The sequence below is a fragment of the Danio rerio genome, chromosome 9, assembly GCF_052040795.2.
Source record: "Danio rerio strain M-AB ecotype USA chromosome 9, GRCz13ab, whole genome shotgun sequence".
NCBI lineage: Eukaryota > Metazoa > Chordata > Actinopteri > Cypriniformes > Danionidae > Danio > Danio rerio.
Window position 1 is genome coordinate 13,260,138 of NC_141029.1, and position 22,704 is coordinate 13,282,841.

A 22,704-nucleotide genomic window follows, 5' to 3' on the forward strand; every position below is an offset into this window, starting at 1 on the left:
CTTTTTGTTCACTGTTTGCAGTAAAAAAGACACTCCTGGCAACTTTTCCTGCACTTTCATAATGAATCCAATCCACTTGCTTTTACTCTCAACACTCGCACGCATCTCTAGTAAATCATTCCAAACTTGAAGTCATGCACATATTCGACTCTTTAAGCCCATGCACTCGGCTCAATAAAAAAGTAACTCAAGTCGCAGCGGCAGTCTCCGAAACTCACCTGACCTCATTCGACAGAGAGTGTTTATACACAAACACGCAGAAAGCTGCACTAACCTTGCCACATAACTTAGTATGTGGGCCCGGATCACCATGCCAGCCGCTTTGCGCACCTCCTCTCTTTCCTTCTCCAGCCTCTGCTCCAAAGCTTCCTTCAGGAACACCTGCAAGCCAGCAAAAAAAAAAAAAAAAAAAAAAGAGGGAAGAGGGTGGGTTTACTGTAGGTGAACTGATAACTAACTCTCTCTCCAGACACTGTGTGAGCTGGTCTCCAGTCTGCTCAGCAGGCTACAGGCTACAGGGAGCTGAACTGTGGAGCTCTGCCATTGTGCTGAAACCACAGTGCTCTGATTTCCTGTTACTGCTGCTACTCAGGCTATTCCAGACAGACTGACGTGCACAGACAGAGAGAGAGAGAGAGAGAGAGAGAGAGAAATAGAGAGAGAGAAATAGAGAGAGAGAGAGAGAGAGAGAGAGAGAGAGAGAGAGAGAGAGAGAGAGAGGAGGGGGAATGGGTGGCTCTCGGCCAAACAGCAGGCCACACCCTCACTCTCTCTCTCTTTCAGAGACACAAGACATGAAGGCTTAACCCTTAGCTCACTCATGCTGACTCACAGAAAAACCCTCCATAATGTTGATGAATTGGTGCATTTACAAAAGACCATTAGTGCTCGGGCTTTAATAAAACTGGCTGATTGGTATATCTGTCTCTGTTGCCCAGTGGACTTTGGATTCCTTGACATAGTCTTATTTGGCTTAGTTTGGTTTTAAGTCATTTCAAGAAATAGTTCACACAAAAATAACTATTTCAAAGATTGTTGTGTTGACTTTTTTTCCCGATTAAAGTATTATTGCAAAATATTGGTTCAGGTTGGTTAAAGGAGATCTATTATGTCCCTTTTTATAAGATGTAAAATAACTCTCTGATGTCCCTAGAGTGTGTATGTGAAGTTTCAGGTCTAAATACCGCACAACATAATTGTTTATAATTCTTTGAAACTGCCCTTTATTGGCTTTGATCCAAAATGTACCATTTTGGTGACTGTTGCTCTGAATTCTCTATGGCTCCTTTTCAAAGCTATAAATGCTTATGTGTCAGCATTGTGGCAGATTCAAAACTCTAATGGTGGACAACTGCTTCTCATTCAGGGCTGTCTATGCTAATCATAGATATTTACATTAGATTTCACCAACACTGTTGTTGTCTATTGGAAGGAATGCGTCAATAGAGCCGCCATTTTAGTACAGAGTAGCGCACCTTTGAAATGAATTAGCTGTAGTCGAAGACTTTGACCATTAAGAGCCAGAGATATATATATACATATATCTATGATCGGGAGTTTTCCAGGTGGTCAGTATGCAATTGTTTTAATAAGAGACCGCACGGGCATTCCTGACAAAAAGCATGTGTTTGTGTGCATGGAAATATATTATCCTCCCTCCCTGTAAAATTTGATCTAATCCATGTCCTGAAACACACACCCTCTCCTGCTTTCACTTCTCATTCTCATTCGTTCACTTAGCCGACAATAATAGAAGTTTCTGGCACCGCAGCATCTAGCCATATTTTATTTACATTGTTTGCTTATTTTCTTCAATAGAACTAGCATAAGCCTGGAATTTAGTGCGAGTTGGTGATACTTTACCTTATGGTCATTGCAGTAGGCTAAGTGACTGTATAATCATCAATATTTAGCACAAAAGTTCATACCAAACAAAAATTTAAAAAAATTAAATATTACCTATGAAATGTTCTGCCTGTGTGCGTCTTTGTTTGCTCTTTACTACACACGTACACAGCCCTAAAGTCCAGCATTTTCACGTAGACACACTGTCTTGACTAGTGTGTTTGAATGCATTTGTCCTGGGAGCACTGTAGAAATGTGGCGGCGCTATTGACGCATGTTCAGGGTCCGTATGTGATATCTAGTGTATATATCTATGTATGCTAATGAGGACGAATTAGTCACTAGTGGGCGGGGCTTTCCCCCTCTGATGACGTACAAAGGGAGAATGTCAATCAAAGTGTTTCTAGAGACTGTTTTTCAACTGTGATTATAAAAATAGAATTAATCCATTTAGACAAAGGCTGGCTATATTTACACACTTTTGTCACACAACTATGTTTAAACCCGCTATAAACGAGATTTTTGCATAATAGGCCCCCTTTAATGTATTTAGATGAAAAAACAATAGGTACTGTAATACACTTATTACTGTGTTTACTAATCTTTGTTCAGGTTAGTTACATTTATTTAAGTTAAATAATGTTAGCTCATGTTAACTCACAGAGCATCAACTAATGTCATCAACTGTGGATTTTAATAATGCATTAGTAAATGTTGAACTGTGATTAATAAATGCTTTACAAGATTATTCATACTTATAATATGTTAGGAAATATACTAACTAGCATGGACCATTGTTCTGAAGTGTTACTGAAGATTCTTTTTAAACTAAAAGAGTGCTCTCTGGTGATTCATAAGGTTAAGGTCAGCAGTTGTTGGAAATTTAAAGTAAAAAAAAAAAAAAAATCATAAATGCTAAATACAATGAATACCCTCTGCTTTTGATGTTACACTAAGGACCAATACACAGCAGTGATCCTTAGTGCATTTATGAATGAGTGTGAACATCCTGCTGCAAAATTACATGGATGCATTCTTATATGTGAGCTGATCTTATTTGTTTACATTTTTTCTAAATAGGTTTAATCAACCTTGATAAGCACAAGTACCATTTTGATGAACAATATAAGTCCTTTCTCTCCATTGCAAACTCACAGTGTCAACACAAATGTGAGTTTGCGTAAACATATGAATGATTTTGTGACAGTCAAGGGTCTTACAAACATTCTCAGGACTGTTTGCCGTTAACCCAATGTTTTTAAAGGGATAGTGTACATAAATGTAATTACCAAAAAAAATTAAATGACCTCATATTAATTTTCCCTCATGTGGTTTTAAAACAGAGAATCTATCTTTTTTGTTTTACTTTTTGTTTTTTCAATTCGAATTCTATAGTAGGAAAAACAAATATATGGAAGTCAATGGTTCCCAGCTACCAGCATTTTAAACAAATATATTCATTTCTATTCAACAGAGGAATCTCAAATATCTTTGCAACAAGTGAAGGTTGAGTAAGTAAACTGACAGAATTATTTTCTTTTAGTGAACTATTTGCAAATCCCCCATTGGTTCTTGCAAAAGCTCAAATGTGCTAGCTTGACATTCAAGAATTCTTCTTTGATGGTCAACCCTCTACAAACATCACAAAAGCGTACACTTTTTGTAAACATTTGATGAATGTAGGCTTATTTTGGTGGGGTTATTTGCACAATAACTTATGAAACATCAAAAACACTTTAATCATGTGCATAATTTCTAACGAACCTAGCCTGTTTGCTCAATAACTCACAAAGTATGTTCTTGTGTTGTCTCACACAGCTCTTGGGTAGAATGAGACATGGTCTGTCATGTAAATCTGCTAAAACGACTTCAGTCGAAAAGAGCAAAGGAAAAATTAGTTTATTCAAACAATCCTGCAGGATGATGACACCTGTTAAACACACACACACACACACACACACACACACACACACACACACACACACACACACACACACACACACACACACACACACACATATACATACTAAGTGAACGTGTAAGAGACTGTGTCTCAGTCTTTTAAGCAGTCAGTTTTAAACCCCTCAGTGAACATATGCTCAGCCAAACACCAGGAAAGACACATTTCTGGGGGGGGGGAAGAGTTGTGGTTTTCTAACTCCTAACTAGGAGTGCTACAATGTATGTGACTTTGGCATTGACCAAAAAGCTTGGTTTCTGCCAGCATTTTACAAAACATGTTGTCCATCAAGATGTTCATTAAAAATATATATCACAGGACCAATCAAAGAGCTATTGAAATAACAAGGTAAATGGCAAATGCACAAATGCAGATTCATGTCATGTTTACACTGTTGGTAGGTTTAGGGTATGGTACAATGTTGGTGATGATTTCAACAAGCAACTCCCTCTTGTGGACATTCCAAGTACAAAAACAATGTAGCAAACGAACGCAGTGCAATATATTTCAGGTCATGTATTTTTATTGAGCCTGGATTTGAGCCAGTTTCTAACGCATCAAACAAGCATGCTTGAGCCAAACATGACTGCTGAAAACACTGTTCGCTGATGAATGTTTATGTTCAAGTCAAAATGAAATGTATTCATCATTTAATGCATTCATGTCTCTTCAGAAGACCTGGATTAAATCGCTCTATTCATTTGGATTTATCTTAGGATTCTCCATATAGGAATGTTTTTGAAACATCCGATTTTTTTCTTTCTTTCTGTGAACAGACTTTGTGAACAAAAGAACAGAAATCTCTCAGATTTGATTAGAAATGTCACTTTGAAAGATTGCTTTATTCTGGGGTTGGAAATTTTTCAATTAGGAAGCTAAAAGACTGGTGGAAACACCTGCATGAAATGAAGAGTTCAGTCTGGTTTTTCTACTAAAATGAGTATTTTTCTTAGCCTAATTAGCATTTTCTTGTAAAATGTTATTGTTAGAAGAAAGTTTCAGAAGGCACTAAGAGGTTTTAGTATCTGAACTCTTCAAATATACAGTACATCACATTCTAACACCAGACTGTATATGGGGGCATAGCTATTACCAGAATCAGGTCTTTTCAATTAATATCAGCCGCGTCACGTCTGGCCTCCCACAGATCTTTTAAGTCCATTGTGAGATTTCCTGGAATCGACGACCCAGATGTTCCTGTAATCAGCGATGCACAGCTGCAGGCACACACACACACACATACACACACACAGGAGGAAGTTTCCTCGTCCACATCCTTCCCCCATCCCACGCAAAAAACCCTGAGCCCCGATCTAGGGATCACACTTCCTCAAACACACAATCAGCGAGGATATAATTACACACAGGTTGTTTTGTTTCGAGCAAGGAAATACAATCCCAGACCCCTTTCTCCATCTTACAGCCTTCCCTTCACCTCCACCTCAAATCTGACACTCGAAAAACACCACGAACAAAAGCCAGCGCCACCGATCTGTAGTGAACGCAGATTACAATCACACGCTCCTGAGCAAAATTATAAAACAAAACAGAGCTTGAGCCACTATAACAACCATGACAGGCTGTCGAACATGTACCATAATGGTGAACACAGTCATGGGTCGCCGACCGGAGTCACCAAAATTCAGACTTGCCGGAGTACATTAAACTGTTTTTCACAAGAGACTGTATTTATATAGAAACATGAAAGGCATGGGCAACATATGGTTAAACACTGATCAAACAACCATATATGTCTGATCTTCCTCCCCTGTGGCTAATAATACTTGATGTGGCCTTTAAAATGACACTGGTCAGGAGCCTGGACTGTGGGTTTTCAGCAGACTCCTGACAAAAGAACACAAAGACATTTATTCCCAACATTTAAGAAGAAATCACTCTCATTTATGGTTTTAAAAAGTCCAGTGAAGTGCTTTGTAATGACCTTTTTATTGCTTGTTTGTTTAATGTGTGAGTGGAAACATAAAGATAGGGCAGGACAGTGTAGCCCCTCCCCCCTTTTGAAAAACAGCCAATAGCATTTTGTTTTTTCACAGCTCTGCCAGTGAAAGGTTGAGCTCAAGCGCATAGCAATAACGTCTTGCAGAAGGCAGGACATGTCAGATACTAGAGAACATTTAATTGGTCAGAAGTTTTGATGAGAAACTGAAGCATGAGGTGATATCAAAAATCGTTTGGGTGTTTATATCATTGTAATGTGAATTTAGTCACTATTTTGGAGTACACTAGCTTATTGATATCCTTAGGACAAATATATAAATACTAACATCTAAAAAAATTTATTATGATTTAACAGGGACTTCAAGGACCAGATTTTTTTTGTGTCTACTGTATTGTCCCTGTGTTCAAGCAGATTTAGCTATTCGACACGTAAACCCAAAATGCATGAGTTCCTCAAACGTTGATCTGGTTCGTTATTAGTGGCCTTAAGTCTCGGGTAATTAAAATAAATGTGATTTTTTTTTATGTTCTTTGGAATAATAGAATCAGTGCCAATCAATTGCCAATACTACAGTGAGGATTTAATACCTTTGTAACCTCATATACAGGTTTATGTAAATTGTGTGTGTAAATAAATACATACATACAAGTCAGAATCATTAGCACCCCTAAATTATTAGCCCCAATTTGTTTACGTTTCCCCAATTTTTCTTTAACAGAGAGAAGACAACACATTTCTGTGCAACACATTTCTAAACAAAATCATTTTAATAACTCATTTCTATTAACGGATTTATTTTATCTGTCTATTTTATTTTATTTTGTCTATCTGTATTTTATCTTAAAGTACCTTAGAATTATAGGGTTCTATCTGACATTTTTGTAAAAACTGAGTTACCGACATATTCTCATTAAATGATAATTTGTTTACATTATGCAAAAACTTTGAAGCTCAATATTTCAAAATCATTCAGAACACAGATATAATTCCAAAGTGAAGAAATAATATTTTACTAAATATTTTTCAAGACACTTCTATACAGCTTAAAATTACATTTAAAGGCTTAACCTAATTAGTTAATATAATTAGATTAACTTATCAAGTCATTGTATGATGATGGTTTGTTCTGTAGACTATCCGGAAAAAAAGCTTTTGACTTTAAAATGGTGTTAAAAAATTAAGAACTGCTTTTATTCAAGCAGAAATAAGACTTTCTCCAGAAGAAAAAATATTATCAGACATACTGTGAAAATTTCTTTGCTCTGTTCAACATCATTTGGGATTTTTATGCTTATTTTTAAATATTCACAGGAGGGCTACATGGTCTAAGTATTGTTGTTGCAAACAATTTATTTGGGTTGAATTTAAACAATCAAATTAAATGAAACGTTACTAAATTTAATCTGGTTGTTTAAATTAAACCCATATAAATTGTTTGCTCATGTGGTCGAATGCATTTGAACATCTACAAAAGACCACCTACTCTCAGCCTATTGGCAGGATGGTTATGGGACAAGTTGTGAGAACCCACAGCAATAAAAAGGTATATTTTCTTTTCACATGCATTCCTGCTTACTAGTATTGTGTGTCGCTCTAGCGCTGTTATATAATGTTGTATCATGAAAGCAAAGTCATGAATGGTAATTCATATTGACATTAAACTGGCTATAAATAATTTTATGCGGACACAATCTCGCATCCAAAACACATACAGTATATGCTGGTAGGTAACCAACTATGCTGGTGTTTTCAGATAAGCATAAACTAGTGAGTGTGGGTATATTTTGTTTGTGGAGGGCTGTGTCGTTTAGATGGTCATAGAGATGCATTTTAGGATAATGGAGTGCTTCTGCTAGCTTTCCATGTGTCCATTAGTGCAGTGGGTGTTTTAATCGACGAGTAAACTAGTGTAGGTTAGAGTAGACTATCTGACCTTGAGTACATTGGGGCTCTGACGTGCTGGGAACAAATTGGAGCCGTCCAGTCCTGACCCCACCATTGAACAATGAGGCTATTTCACAGCTAAACAATTTGTAAAGCATGACTCTATTCAGCAGGGAGTGAGCTCAATTCATTTGTTTCAGTGTCTTTATGCATATGTGTGAGTGGGAGACACAAAGCAGCATTCTAGAGTGAGGAGAAATATTGCATTGGGTTCAATTGTCTATTGAAGCCGTGATGAATCCACAAGTATTGTGAACACTGCATGGCACGTAAACATCTGACATTTTTACTACAATTACCTTTTATGATATTTAACTTATTACTTAAGGAGAACCAATTTATACAAATTTAATTCTGAATAAAAATTCAACAAACCTTTATTGAAAATAACCAATTACAGTTACACTACCTGACAAAAGTCTTTTTGCTTATTTAAGTTTTAGGAGCAAAAAATATTAACTTGACTTCTAGTTGATCATTTGGTATCAGAAGTGGCTTATATGAAGGGAAAGGCTTCTAGATTACGCTTATTTTACCAACATATTATATGATCATGTATTGATTCTAAAATTTTTAATTAGGATAGTAAGCTCTGACTTTACTTACACTAAAATATTGTCACTTAACAGAAATAATGGACAGTATGGAATATAAAGTCATGGTGCAGTGGAAAGATAATTAATATTGTCCATGACTCCCAAGAGCTTGGAGGACTGCATGCATACATCTCTGCAATGACTCAAATAACTTATTAATAAAGTCATCTGGAATGGCAAAGAAAGCGTTCTTGCAGGACTCCCAGAGTTCATCAAAATTCTTTGAATTCATCTGCAATGGCTCCTCCAACCTCACCCCAGACATGGTCAATAAAGTTAATGTCTGGGGACTGCCCTGGGAATCCTGGAGCACCTTGACCTTATTCGCTTTCAGGAACTTTGATGTGGAGGCTGAAGTATGAGAAAGAGAGCTCTCCTGCTGAAGAATGGGCAGCACAAATGTCTTAATACCTCAGGCTGTTGATGTTGCCATTCTGCAGATGTCTTGCAAGCCCCAATACAGAATGAAACCCCAAACCATGACTTTTCCTTCACTGAACTTGACTGATTTCTATAAAAATTTTGGGTCCAAGTTCCATCTTCTGCAGTATTTGCGATGATTGGTATGCAGTCCAACAGAAGATGTATTAGAAAATTGACCTTCTCCCACTTTTGTTAATGATCAACTAGAAGTGGAGTAACTATCTGTTGCTCTTTCAACTGGGATCGACGACAAGACTTTTTTTCAGGTAGTGTATAATATCTATTCATGCCGTATCATTTTAAAGTTTTGAAATATGTACATATATTCAAAATCATTTTTAAAAGTTTTTTTTCTGATTTTATACATTTTAAATGTATAATGTAGTTATTCTTACTGTGTGTCAAATCTGAATTTCACTATTTATTACATTATGACCTTATGCTGATTTGCTGTTGAAGAAACAGTAAATATTCATGAAAACCATAATGATTTAGGTTCATACAATTAAATGAAAGATCTTCTTAATCAATCTTTTAGTTCAATTTACTATAGTAACAATGACATATTCTTTATATCTGCCCACGCTATATAAGCACAATGATGCACAATCATGTGCTCCACTTTACCCAGAAATCTTGATCTTGTGTCCGGGTTTATTTTGCAAAACTGAACTTTATTAGCCTAACCTTGTTCTAAACTCATCCAATTGTTTAGTTTAAATGGGATTTCCTTCATAATGATTTCCCTCTGAGTCTCATGACCACAAACAAGGAGCACTGACAGGTCATCACTGTCTCCAAGCATGCACATACTGCAAACGTTTATTTGAGGATATTCTATTGTTTAAATTTATACTAACATCATTCTATTTGATTTTGATGAAACCAATTTAAACTCTGCAGTACTTGATGACGTTAAATTGTTAACTAAATTGAAAGCCCTAAAAGTACTATTATTTGTGTTGCTTATCATAAGATAAATGTATATTAAAAGTTTAATTCAGTTACATTTAATTGAACAAATTTTAAACTAAAGCTATAAAAGGCTATTTTTAAAAATCCAAAAAATAAGAAACCACAGCAAACCTACTATTTTTTAAAGTAAAATAATACAATTAAAAATAAATATACAATAAAATAGTACAACTGTCACAATTACAAGCAATCCAAGCTTGTAGATTTCTGGTAAACATTCACTTTCACTCGGACTATAAATCCTGTTATGCACTTTACTTACACCTGTTCCTTAGATTACACATACACTCAAAGTACACAGGCTGCTCACTTTGCCACACACGTTGCTGAGTCTTGTTAGTTTATACCCTGTAACATCACGAAGCACAATCCTGTCTAGTCTTTCTTTGTTTGATTCTTGCCTTGTTTTCTCTGCATTGATTATTTTCCGCCTGTACCGACCATTTGTCTGTTATCCGACTTTGCCTTTTGGATTACCTGTACGTACCTGTTTGCTCCTGTGTTTGACCATTGCTTGCCTGATGAATCTCATAATAAACTGCATGTGGATCCTCAAATCCGTTATCCACTGTCCTACAGTTGCAACATTTACAAACGTATACTAAAATAAATCTACTCCATCATGTGCTCCACTTTACGCAGCTAGCATAATCCTATATGTCTAGGTTTATTTTTTTATAACAATATTAATTAGCCTAATTATAACTTAAATGCGGCGACACAGTGGCGCAGTACGTAGTGCTGTCGCCTCACAGCAAGATGGTTGCTGAGTAATTGGTTCGAACCTTGGCTCGGCTCAGTTGGCGTTTCTGTGTGGAGTTTGCATGTTCTCTCTGCGTTCGCTTGGGTTTTTTCCGGGTGCTCCGATTTCCCCCACAGTCCAAAGACATGTGGTACAGGTGAATTGGATAGGCTAAATTGTCTGTAGTGTATGTGTGTGGATGTTTCCCAGAGATGGGTTGCAGCTGGAAGGGCATCTGCTGCGTAAAAACGTGAATAAGTTGGCGGTTCATTCTGCTGTGGCGACCCCGGATTAATAAAGAGACTAAGCTGACAAGAAAATGAATGAATGAATTGCACACATGTAGACAGAACAATTTATCTCTTAGAATTATATTAACATCAATCTGTTTATCAATTTTTATTAATCTAATTTAAATTATAATAATTGACTTTTACTGTAACTTAAAATAAAGTCTTAAAACACAAATTATTTGTGTTATTTTATTTAAAATAAATGTTAGCTTAATTTTTTTGTGTAATTGTGAAAGTGTATGGGTGTTTCCTAGTGTTGGGTTGCAGCTGGAAGGGCATCTGCTGTGTAAAACATATGCTGGATAAGTTGGAGGTTCATTCCACTGTGGTGACCCTTCATGAATAAAGGGACTTAGCTGAAGGAAAATGAGGTTTATTTTAGTTATGTTTAGTTTAACTTAAAGAAACACTCCACTTTTTTTGGAAATTGCCTAGTGTTGAGCAGTTGAGTTTTACCTTTGTTAAATCCAAAAAGGCTGATCTCCAGGTTTGGCAGGAGCACTTTTAGCTTAGCTTAGCATAAATCATTGAATCAGATTAGACCATTAGCATTTCACTATAAAATGACTAAAAAGTTTGAATTATTTTCCTATTCAAAGCTTGAAACTTCTGTAGTAACAAAGAGAGATGGAAAGTTAGTTATTTTATAGGCCAATATGGCTAAGAACTATCCCCTCATTCCAACGTAATTAACTTTACAACTGTACTCTGGATGCAGAAAGCATAATAATATTATGCAATGCCAAAAAATTGGCTAGCCTCTGTCAGTATAACCAGTGTGACCACTTGCGTGCATAGGGAGAATGCCAACATGGAAACATGCGAGGCATTCCTCACCACCATTGCATTTTACATTTAAGATGGAGCAGTGTTGGAGCTCTTCTTCAACAAAATGAACCTATTTCCAAAAAAAGTGTAGTGTGCCTTTAAAGCTAAAACTAAAGTAAACCTATATTTAAAAAATAACCCAATCATGTGCTCCACTTTTACGAAGCGATCCTGATCTTGTGTCCAGGTTTATTCTGTGATAACAATCTTAATTAGCCTAACCTTGTTCTAAACTCATCCAATTGTTCAGTTTTAATGTGCTTTCCTTCATAATGACCCCACTCTGAATCCCATGACCACAAACAAGGAGCACTGACAGGTCATCGCTGTCTCCATCTCCACTTATTTGATTTACGATCAATTCCTCCTCTCCAACAAACCAAACCTATAAGCACATCTAGGCACAGCAACACCACAGTAAGAAACGGTCGAGCTAACAATGCAAATCCTGATAAAGAGATAGCTCAACTTTATGCTCTCAGGAAAAGCCAGAAACCACAAGACGCCAAACGGAAATAACACAGAGCACACTGGATTCAATTAATTTTAAGAAAAGTGGTCTGAATCAAAGGACGCAAGAATGCCTTTTATTTACAGTGCCTTCCTGTTACTCAGAAAAAACCTCAGGGCTCCGTTTACTGTAGAAACAGGCTGACTGAAGCGCCGTGCTTAATGTGTGGCAGCGACTGACCAAGGAGAGTGAATAATTTACTGATTACAAGATAAGAATGAATAGACGCTGTTGAACGGAGAACAGAAAGTGTTCTTTTCATAGCCGCTGCGCTCCTGTTGCCTTAAAGTGCTGCGCTCTTGTTTCAGATCGGGATGAGTCATTTCAGTAATGCGAGGGACCACAAAACTCCTTACCAAGACGTAGAGAGGGGTTTTTTTGGAGGGGGGAGGGCAGAGGATGTAAAAGGAAGACAGAGGAAAGAATGAAGAGAGGAGAGGCTGAAAAAAACACCACAAGAATGATACGCAGAAATCCCCTGCAAGTGTTGCAAAACATTACCACGAAAATGGCACCATGAGTCTTTTTACACTCTCATGATGGTATTATATGTGTGCTTGCTACGTAAAGTACCTTGCGGTGACAGTATTGTGCTTGCGAACATTTTGAAGATATTAATATAACAGGCTACTCAAAATTCATAATTTATTATATTTAGGGCTGTCAAATGATTAAAAAAAATTATGTAATTATTCACACTTTTTTTGTAATTAATCATGATTAATCACGAAACGCCGTATTTATTACAGAAATAAAAACACAGGCATTTAGGTGCCATCTGAATTTCAAAACAATCAACGCCAATAACAAACAAAAATGATTTCCATGTTGGATTCTAGGTGGACTACAAACACACACACACACACACACAGAAAATGCGTGCAGTACAGCGGACCCGGTGAGCGAGGGATCCCTTCAGATTCATCAACACATGATTAGTTCGTCAAATTTGCTGAATATAAGCGTTCTAAAGTATGGCTGTATTTTACAAGCAAGGATTTTGACACAGCAATGTGAAGCAGACGCTTTACAATAGTTGCATGTTGGGGTTTGATTAAGATAATTCTGATTAAGTGTCATCATGTAAGCAGGGATTTTTAATTACATTAAAGGATTAAGTGAGTCCCGAAATGAGGAGGTTTTTCTTTTCGTTCACCATGAGGTAACAAATCCCATTAAAACATCCTGAATAAAAATATGCTAAATGAGAGTGAACTGCTGAACTGCAGTCTAAAGATTAAAAAGAAACACCCGAAATTAGAGGAAACTCTGGAGGAAACGCAGGATAGCCAGAAGATGCAACATTAATTGTTTTATACTGAAACTTTATTTCTTAAAGCGCGTCCTTGGTCTTATCCAAATTTCTTTGCATGTAAAACACATGCAGAGCCAGAGCAAGCTGAACTGGCGCTCTAGGCAAATGCCAATCTTGCCGCCCTCAATCCGAAAGTGACCGGTTCGCGGATGAAGGTTAGGACCGGGAGGTTCGCTTTCTATTCTGCTGCCCAAGGCGGCAACCTAGAAGTCCCTGAACACAAGTCGGCCACAACAGGAAATAAAAAAAAAACTGCAACTGCGTTATTTTTTTTTCCACGCGTTAAATATTTTTAATTAATCACGTGCAATAACGTGCAAATTTTGACAGCCCTAGTTATATTATATAATTAAATGTTTGAATAAAACATATTTTTTGGTTTTGTTCTTTAAACTACTGATGTTTCTTCCTAATATAAAATCAAAAATAGAACTTTTGCAGAAAATAACAAAAAAGGTGTCCTACATGACCAACATGAATGGAATTCCAGACTTGTACAGGGCTAATCCAAAAAGACTTTTACTTGCCCCAGTAAAAACAATTCTAATTGCTTAAATAAATATTTGATCCTCAAATAATGTCAAAACAAGCAAACCATCCTTTTTTCAATGTACATTTTCTTTGAGAACTTTAAAAAAGTATAATAAATTAAATATACAACTTTGTTTCCAGGTCAGTATCCTTGCCACAGTCTATAAATACACGAAGAGCGGACAAATGTTATTGTGAGAAAACATATTGTTAGTTTTCCTTAGTGGCTTTGGTGCATATCTCATATTTGAGAAATGCATTAACTGTTGTGCAAATGTAAATTGTGTAGTGAGAAATGCACCAAAGCCACAGAGAAAAACTGTAAAACGTACAAGTCGATATTTCAGTGAATTTGAGACTTTTTATGACTTCCTAAAGTTTTGTTTTTGAAATTTAAGATATTTTAAGACTTTTTAATAGTCGCAGACATCATATGGATGGATGGAATGTACTTGCATGGACAACTTGTTCTTGTACCTGTAAATGTCATGATAAGTGCCAAACAGCTACAAAAAATGATAACACTTGATGGTCTGCTTAATATCTGTTGATACGCTCCTTCAACTGACATTTTACTGACTATAAGAAACTTTAGTAGTACATGTCAACTTACACTAACCCTAACCCTAAACCCAACACTAACCCCAACCTAACAGTCTACTTATAATCTAATAAGTATTAGTTGGCATGTAGATGCAATGTAACTTAAATTCAACAAATGGACCATCAAAATAAAGTGAAAAAAAATAAAATAAGAAGTATTTAAAAGTGTTAAAAACCCTAAGAATGTGCATCTCCGTGAATTCTCTATTTCAGATTGTTTTAATCAAACATGGCCCTCTCAGCACTGTAAAGCATAAATGTCAGGGATCAACCCACACACCACATAAAGTTTAAACAGTTCAGTCTGAGAGAGAAAGAGCTTTCATGTCAAGTCTTTCATTTCTGCAGCACAGACTATTTGTTTCTACTTAAAACAGTGTGTGAACATGTGCTGGTCATGCAACCACACCTTAGTCTTCCCCAGCTGCCACTCTTTCTTCGTGACGTCGTACTTCGTCAGCAGATCCGCACATTTCTTCCTCTCGTCCGCCGTGTGGTTTCTGTCCCTCAGGATCATAGTGTATCTGCACAGGAAGTGGGTACAGCTTGAAAACACTCACATACACTCTCCACCTCACATATTTTACTGTAAGAGAACAATGTAATGATTAAGTGTTCGCTGATTCAGAGTAGAAGTAAAAACCCCTGGTATTGTTCATTAAGAGTTTAAGGGCATTTACGGGACAAACTTTTTAAAAAGAGAAGAGATATGGGCATCTGGAAATGATTGTGTGTGTCAAACTGTATTTTGATGGACTGTCTGGTTTTTTTGATGGTTTTTTGGACACATGTCTCACCTGCTGAGGAAATCTTGGAAGGTTCTGCGTACTGGAAAGCCAGCTCTTCGGATCTTCACTGTTTCCAGCATTCCAGAGTAGCGGAGCTGGTTCAGAACCACATCTGAGTCAAATTTATTCGCATTCTGGAAGATGATAGAAGAGATGTCCATCAGAGTAGATATCAACTGGCTATGTCCAGTTTTTTTTGAAGCAAAGTCTTCAACAGAAGTATAATAGTGCTCAAGCACAAAAGTGAAACAGAGTTCAGAACTCTCTTGCTCTTAAAAAAAAGGTTCCAAGATTTCAGAGTGATTTCTGGTTCCCAAACCAAACAGTTTTCTTTTTTATGTGAAAAACATCTAAAATAAATGGAATGGAATTAATTATTGAACGTGCTTTGTAAGAAAAACATCACAATCAGCAAACAAGAACATAATTATTTACGTTTCATTTGCATTAAAACTGCAACATAATACATTTATGAATTGACTGTATCTTTGTAACTTTTATCTTTAACTTAGCTCTTTACTTGGTTATATGTTTTTTTTTTAGATAATTGTAATATTTGTGCTTAATAAATATTCCTCTGTACACTGTTATTGCCATTTAGTTTAGTTAAATTAATTCTGCTATTATACATGATTTACAAATGAGTGGAATGAATACAAACTGGGTCAACAAAAGCTTAAACAAAACATTATCAACACCAAACTGCTCTGTCTGTCTAAAGGATTATTAGTTATTGTTAGATATAACTTTATTGTGCAAATAAAGTAAAATAACTGATCTTTCCAGAACTCAACTGATTTTCCAAGAAACACAACACTATAATAATAAAAAAAAGTATATATAATAATCTGTAAAAACAAAGTATAATGTACTGGCAGACAACTTTTTCTGAACATGAACATTGCTGCAACATTGCTTTCCAATTAAAAAAACTGAAAATTATATCCTCAATACCATATATAGAAGGCAAAATTATTCACCCAGCAGTGAAATTGTAAATATTCTTCAAATATTTTCTGTGTTATGATTATCAACAATCAAGTCATTGTAGATCGCTAACGGACTACAAGTCCACCGTTATGGACCACAAGTTCCAGTCATGCACCTCACACACTCACACCTGTTCCTCATCCTGACTGATTGCTTACACACAGCCGGAGGATTGTCAAAGAGCGATGACATGGACTTTTTTTTACAGCGCGCACACACACACACACGTCATTGCTGAATCTTGTTAACATTAGGATGCGTTTTATTTGCCTTCAACATTCACAAAAGGGCTAATAATATTGCCTTTAACTGTATGTATTGTAGCGAGCACACGCATGCCACAAATTTTACAATTATTTAGTAGTTAACTTCTAGAATGACCTTTTTATGTTGACTTAAATTATAAATTTTAGGTGAATCTTAGTAGCTTTTCTTAATTTTAGTAATTTAAATTTATTTTTGAAAGGAACATTGAATGTTTGAGGCTAAAATGCTGAATAAAAAAATTTGCTGTGCAAAACAGAGGGAAGAAGAGGTACAAAAGAGGGAGACTTGGCAATGTCAGCAATAAAAACAGATATTTTGCATTTATTGATCCAATGAGACCACCTAGGGACAAATAAAAAGCCTAATTTAATTTCAAACCAACCAGCCTAAAATAATTCTTGCTTTTATCCATGCCATAAAGAACAAAAGATATCTGTGGTCAGAAAAAGGGGTCATGGGATGTTTCCACTGGGATTGATTATGTCTATTGTGTGAGGCGTTGCGTCAGTGCCTGGTGTTCAGCTGCTCTCACACACTCCTGTCCCATCAGGCCGTTTGATCACTGTGTTAAAAAGCAGGCCTCATTGTTGGTGGACATCTGGTGCGGTTTGTTTCACTATTGTCTTTTGCCATGTCCTTCACTTCACTCAGCAGAATCTGAGCTGAAATCATCCCATCATGCCAATGTAATGAGAGACTGAGGTGTATTTCTGTTTTCTTCGAGTATTAGGTGAGACATTACAGAATGAATTGGGTAAAAAAAATGCTAGTTACTTCAATCAGTGTTGATTACATTAAACTGTAAAACCCAACAGCCAACTTAATCAAATGAAATGAGTGTGGTCAACTCAAAATTGACTGAAAGTTAATTCTACTCATTTGAAGAGTTTTGAACTCAGTGTTGAAGGTAATGAGTTAATTAAATTCCTCATTACTTCAACGTAAATGGAGTAAGTTCACAGTACTCAAATAGATTAGTTTTTTTTTAACTCAAATGGCTTGTTGCAATCGGTTTCCTCAAACATTTTGAGTTCTCTTCATTTATTGGGTTTTACATTGCTCAAATGGCTTCGTTTAGTCAAATGGATTAAGTTCACAGTACTTATTAGGATCAGTTTTTGAACTTAAATTGTTGCAATCGATTTCCTCAAAAGGTTAGAGTTACATAAACTTTTTGGATTTTACAGTGTAGGAATTGCTAATAATTTTTATATTGCTCCTTTAAAAAATTGTTATCTAAATCTGCAAGGTATGATCATAATAAATATGCACTAATTTGCATACATTTCTACCTAAAAAAAAACTGACAAAAACATTTTAGAGTCAAAGGTTTTTACTGGGGGATTTTGGGAATCTTTATTATCATCATAATTCTGAAATGATTGCCCAGAAAGAAAAAAAATAGAATTAAGTTATTTATGATTATTATTTTTATTTATTATTCATTCATTTTCTTTCGGCTTAGTCCCTTTGTTAATCTGGGGTCGCCACAGCTGAATGAACTACCAACTAATCCAGCACATGTTTTACACAGCGGATGCCCTTACAGCTCCAACCTATCACTGGGAAACCCTCATTTACACACTATGGACAATTTAGCTTACCCAATTCACCTATAGGACTTGGACTTGGTGGGGGAAACCGGAGCACACGGAGAAAACCAACACGAACACGGGGAGAACATGCCAACTCCACACAGAAACGCCAACTGACCTAGCTGGGGTTTGAACCAGCGACCTTCTTGCTGTGAGGCAATTTTATTTATAATTATGCTTATTATTATGTACTATCTTCATCCTCAGTAAATTCCTCAGAATATTGCTATGAATAAAACTGCCAAGTGTGGTGTGCTTAAGTTCAGCTGAAGAGCAAATAATCGTGCAGGAAACAAAATTCAACAGGTGCACAAATTATAACTGCTATTGGGATTTTAAAAATGTATATTTGTAATGGTAAATGTTATAAAGGAATAATAATAGAATAAAAGAGTGTATTTAACACAACCATCACCTTCAATTAAATGGTAACACTTTACAATAAGGGTGTAATGGATTAATATTAGCTAATTTATTAGTTAACATGAATTAACAGTGAACAACACATCCTCTAAACATTACTTTATATTTGTTAATGTTAAGTAAACATATATCAATATGTTATTAATTACATTAGTTAACATGACGTAATAGTGAACCATGTATGGATTACATAATGGATTACATAATATGACCTAACAATGACCGAAACATTTCTTAAGCAATACTACATTTGTTATATGAACTAAATGTTTAGCAATGTGTTATTTAATGCATTAGTTAGGTAATGCATTGGTTAACATGAACAAATAATAAATGAATGTTAGCAACACATTTGTTATTTGATTTTTTATTTTTTATTAATACATCATGTTAGTAAATAGTTAACAAACATGAATAACATGACAGTTGAAGCTGAGGTTTACACTTTAACACAACAAAACTGGCATGTTATTTATGTTTGTCAACTTTTAACTTTATATTAATATTATTATAATATTCTATGTTAAAGCTGTGATATATCAACACCGACATTCGATTTCTGAGGAAATTATTTGAAATTTTCGTAGATTTTTTTTTTTCTACTGTGGAAATGGAAGTTGTATCAAAGCATAGCCCAGTAGCTTAGTACACTCAAGGTACAAAAACGTAGTTTCCTTTATTTTAGTTTTTTCTCTCTTGGTTTAGCACCCTATTTTATCCGACCTCTCGAGAGTCACTGTTCAAACTGAAATCTACTGACAGAAATGTATATTTCTATGAATTACTATTACTACAGTACTATTTACTTTTCCTCAAGTGGTTACAAACTTTTGGGAGTTTTTTTTTTTTTTAACACAAAATAAGATATTTTGAAGAATGTTGGAAACCTGTAACCATTGACTTCCATAGTAGGAAAAACAAAATACTATGGAAGTCGATGTTTATAGATTTCCAACGTTTTTCATATAATCTTCTTTTGTGTTCAACAGAACAAACTTAAACAGATTTTGGTCAGGGAAGGGTGAGTAAATGACGACAACCTTTTATTTTTGTGTTAACTACCATTTTAAGTGTATTTTGGATGTTTTCTTTATATAGGACTGACAATAAAACACACCAAAAGGCCCAAAATCTCAAAACTTACTGACAGTGTCTCGCCTTAAAGAAGGCTGAGATGAGTAAGAGACAGTGGTGTAAAGTAACAAATTACATCTACTCAAATTACTGTAATTGAGTATTTTTTTCTCAGGAATTGTAATTTACTAAGTAGTTTTATAAATGTGTATTTCTACTCTTCCTTGAGTACATTTTGAGTGCATTATCTGTACTTTTACGACTTTCCTTCAACCTGCAGTCATTACTTTATTTCTTTCTGCTCTATGTAGATTTTAAAAATCTGTCATGCGAGACATATCGCACCTAGAAGGTAAATCACATGATTATAAACTACCTCAACAAATGGGCGCTTTATAAATGCAACAAACTGTTTGGAAGCATTAAAAGTGTCTAAGAAGATGTCCAAAATCTTTACACGCATTGACCCAGAGACTGTTTAGATGAATGTCACTGATGAGAAGATGATGGATGTTTACTGTATGATGACCGAAATGGCTTAAACACCCAGCAGGCACAAGACATCAACATGAAGTCAGATTGACATTGTACCCCAACGTCATGGAGAAGTTGCATTTTGTTTGGAAATGAAAATTGTATTACCTAAAACCAACCAAATATCAACATCTAATGATGTAACAGCTTGACGTTGTGTGGACGTTACCACTTTTGACATTTATCAGATGTTGGATTTTGGTTGCCACACCTGATGAATAAATGTCTGTATTAGACAATTTCAGTATGATGTTGGTTTTAGATGTTGGGTCGATGTTGGATTGTGGTTCATTTCTAACAACCTAAAATCGATATATCAATTATCAATAATTGATATATCGATATATCAATAATTGATATATATTGATATATCAAATATCAATATCATTTGTCGTCATTATTGGACATCAAAATAACATTGTCATTAGACGCTGGCTAGACATTCAATTTTGGTCACCTGACATCACAACCTAAATTTACCCTTACATTAATGTCTTAGGGCAATGTGTGTCTGCGGGGCAATAACAAGATGCACTACAGAATGTTACGTTTACACACATCCACAAATTACATGTAAATGCATCAGTTTTTAACTGCATAATACTCGCTACCCACTGCTCTTGAGTACTTCTGAAAGGTCTACTTTTTACTCATAGTTTGAGTAATATTCACAACATATACTTTTACTCTACTTGCACTACATTTTTAGGCAAGTAATTGTACTTTTACTTGAGTATGATTTTTCAGTACTCTTTTCACCACTGATAAGAGATGACTGCTATGTTGTATAATCGACAAAAGAAAAGGTGTTTAATGATGGAGGGATCCAGGCGGAGCGCCAGACATGGCCATAGCTGTAATTCCCCTCCCTGAGGGCAGTTTTCACAATACAACAACCCAAACCTGATCCACAGACAAAAGATTACTAGATAAATCAATGCAATCATGACAATTCCAGTAGTACGAGCCGCAGAGGCACAGAGCGGTGTTCTGGCTGTCGTGTGTTCATTGCTCTGCCGCAGGTCAGTGGCGCTGAAGCAGGCAGTCGTGACCTCTGACTCCAGCGCAGGCTGGTTTGGGGTAAAGGAATGTGCTGGCGTTAAGAAGAAGGGTCAAGCTGCACAATGAGACTCTATGTGAAGAGAGCTGAACGGCGCAGACTCATGGTACTTGTATATGTATGAGGAGGATGAGAGACTGTTCCCAGATACTTTAACGAAATAAAAGGCCACTACACTGCTATTAATTTGGATACTTTTGATGAGGTTAAGTTCATTAATTGATCCATAAATTATTATTATTTTATGCACAGTTTAAGCAGATGTACAGGTTTAATGAATCAAAGTTATATTCTGTATATACTGTATAAGTGGACATGATGTAAAACCTTACATTTGATTTGCTTTGTTTTGGTTTGATGATGAGTAAAAATCTTTACTTTTATCTTCAAAAGCCATGATGTATTCATTAGATAAAAGTTTGGGTTAACTTTTAATATTTGTCTCTTTCTTTAAAGATTTAATGACATTTCTTCCCAATTTCAAACACAAATATTGTATTTTTTGTTTCTCCATCAATACTTTCAATATTGGTTGAGGTTAAACCATAGGTTTTCTGCTTTATTTAAATTGACATGCTAATTAAACAAACAAACAATTTTTGTAATGTAATTTGTAACCAGAAACAATATAAAAAGGTTTTCCTTTTTTTTCACCCCAGACATCAACATTGTAGATTCAAATCTTAGTCATTTGAGAGTTTAGGGAGGCTGACTCAAGACATACATTTGCATTAAAAAGGCATTCCCTGAAAACCTATTTCAATATCTCATGCCATGTGGCTTTAGGAACATTTATTTAGTTTTAAAACATTTGTTAAATTTGAAAATGGAATAATAAATTTTTTTCCCCCACATTTTACCCAAAAAAGAACATTTTTACAAACACATTGCTATTTTTCATGCACTGAAAGCATACAGTGACCAGTGGATGTCCATCACTTACATTGTTTCACTCAAAGTTACCGATTCTCATTTACATTTGCAAATTTGGTGCATCAATATTTGGTTACAAGGCAAGCAAGGACCAGTGCTGTTTGATGTTATTAACGTCAAATATTGAGCATCTTAAACTGCTTGAATATGAGCACTACTACAATATCATTCAGAACCACAGATCAGTGAAATGAAAAGGTTATTGCTGAATAATAAAATAAAATAAAATAAAATAAAATGAAATGAAATGAAATGAAATGAAATGAAATGAAATGAAATAAAATGAAATAAAATAAAATAAAATAAAATAAAACTGTTTGGTCACGTTAACATGTTCATAATGTCAATTATCAATACTAATGCATGAAGCACTATTCAGGCATTTATTCATAATTCAGAGTCAACTAAATAATTGAAGAAGCATTTTGTGGTCCCAAGTCTTCCATAGAAAATATTGAACTATATCAAAACTACATTAATTCATGATTGCTAAAAGGATGTGATGAGACTTTCA

At 35.5% G+C, this 22,704-nt stretch overlaps 2 protein-coding genes across 4 annotated transcripts in view; both read right to left on the reverse strand.

Moving 5' to 3' along the window:
• The window catches only part of LOC141376079 (uncharacterized), a 996,984-nt gene that overhangs the window by 331,517 nt on the left and 642,763 nt on the right, over positions 1 to 22,704 (reverse strand). The gene's annotated exons all lie outside the window — the stretch shown is intronic.
• Positions 1 to 22,704, reverse strand: part of myo10l3 (myosin X, like 3) — a 157,177-nt gene that overhangs the window by 35,246 nt on the left and 99,227 nt on the right. For all 3 annotated transcript variants that reach the window (XM_087267542.1, XM_087267541.1, XM_087267540.1), the window contains 3 exons: positions 15,324 to 15,448; positions 14,936 to 15,050; positions 275 to 381 (listed from right to left, as the gene is read on the reverse strand). In XM_087267542.1, the coding sequence (XP_087123668.1) occupies positions 275 to 381; positions 14,936 to 15,050; positions 15,324 to 15,448 (347 nt within the window). The remainder of the gene's footprint in view (positions 1 to 274; positions 382 to 14,935; positions 15,051 to 15,323; positions 15,449 to 22,704) is intronic.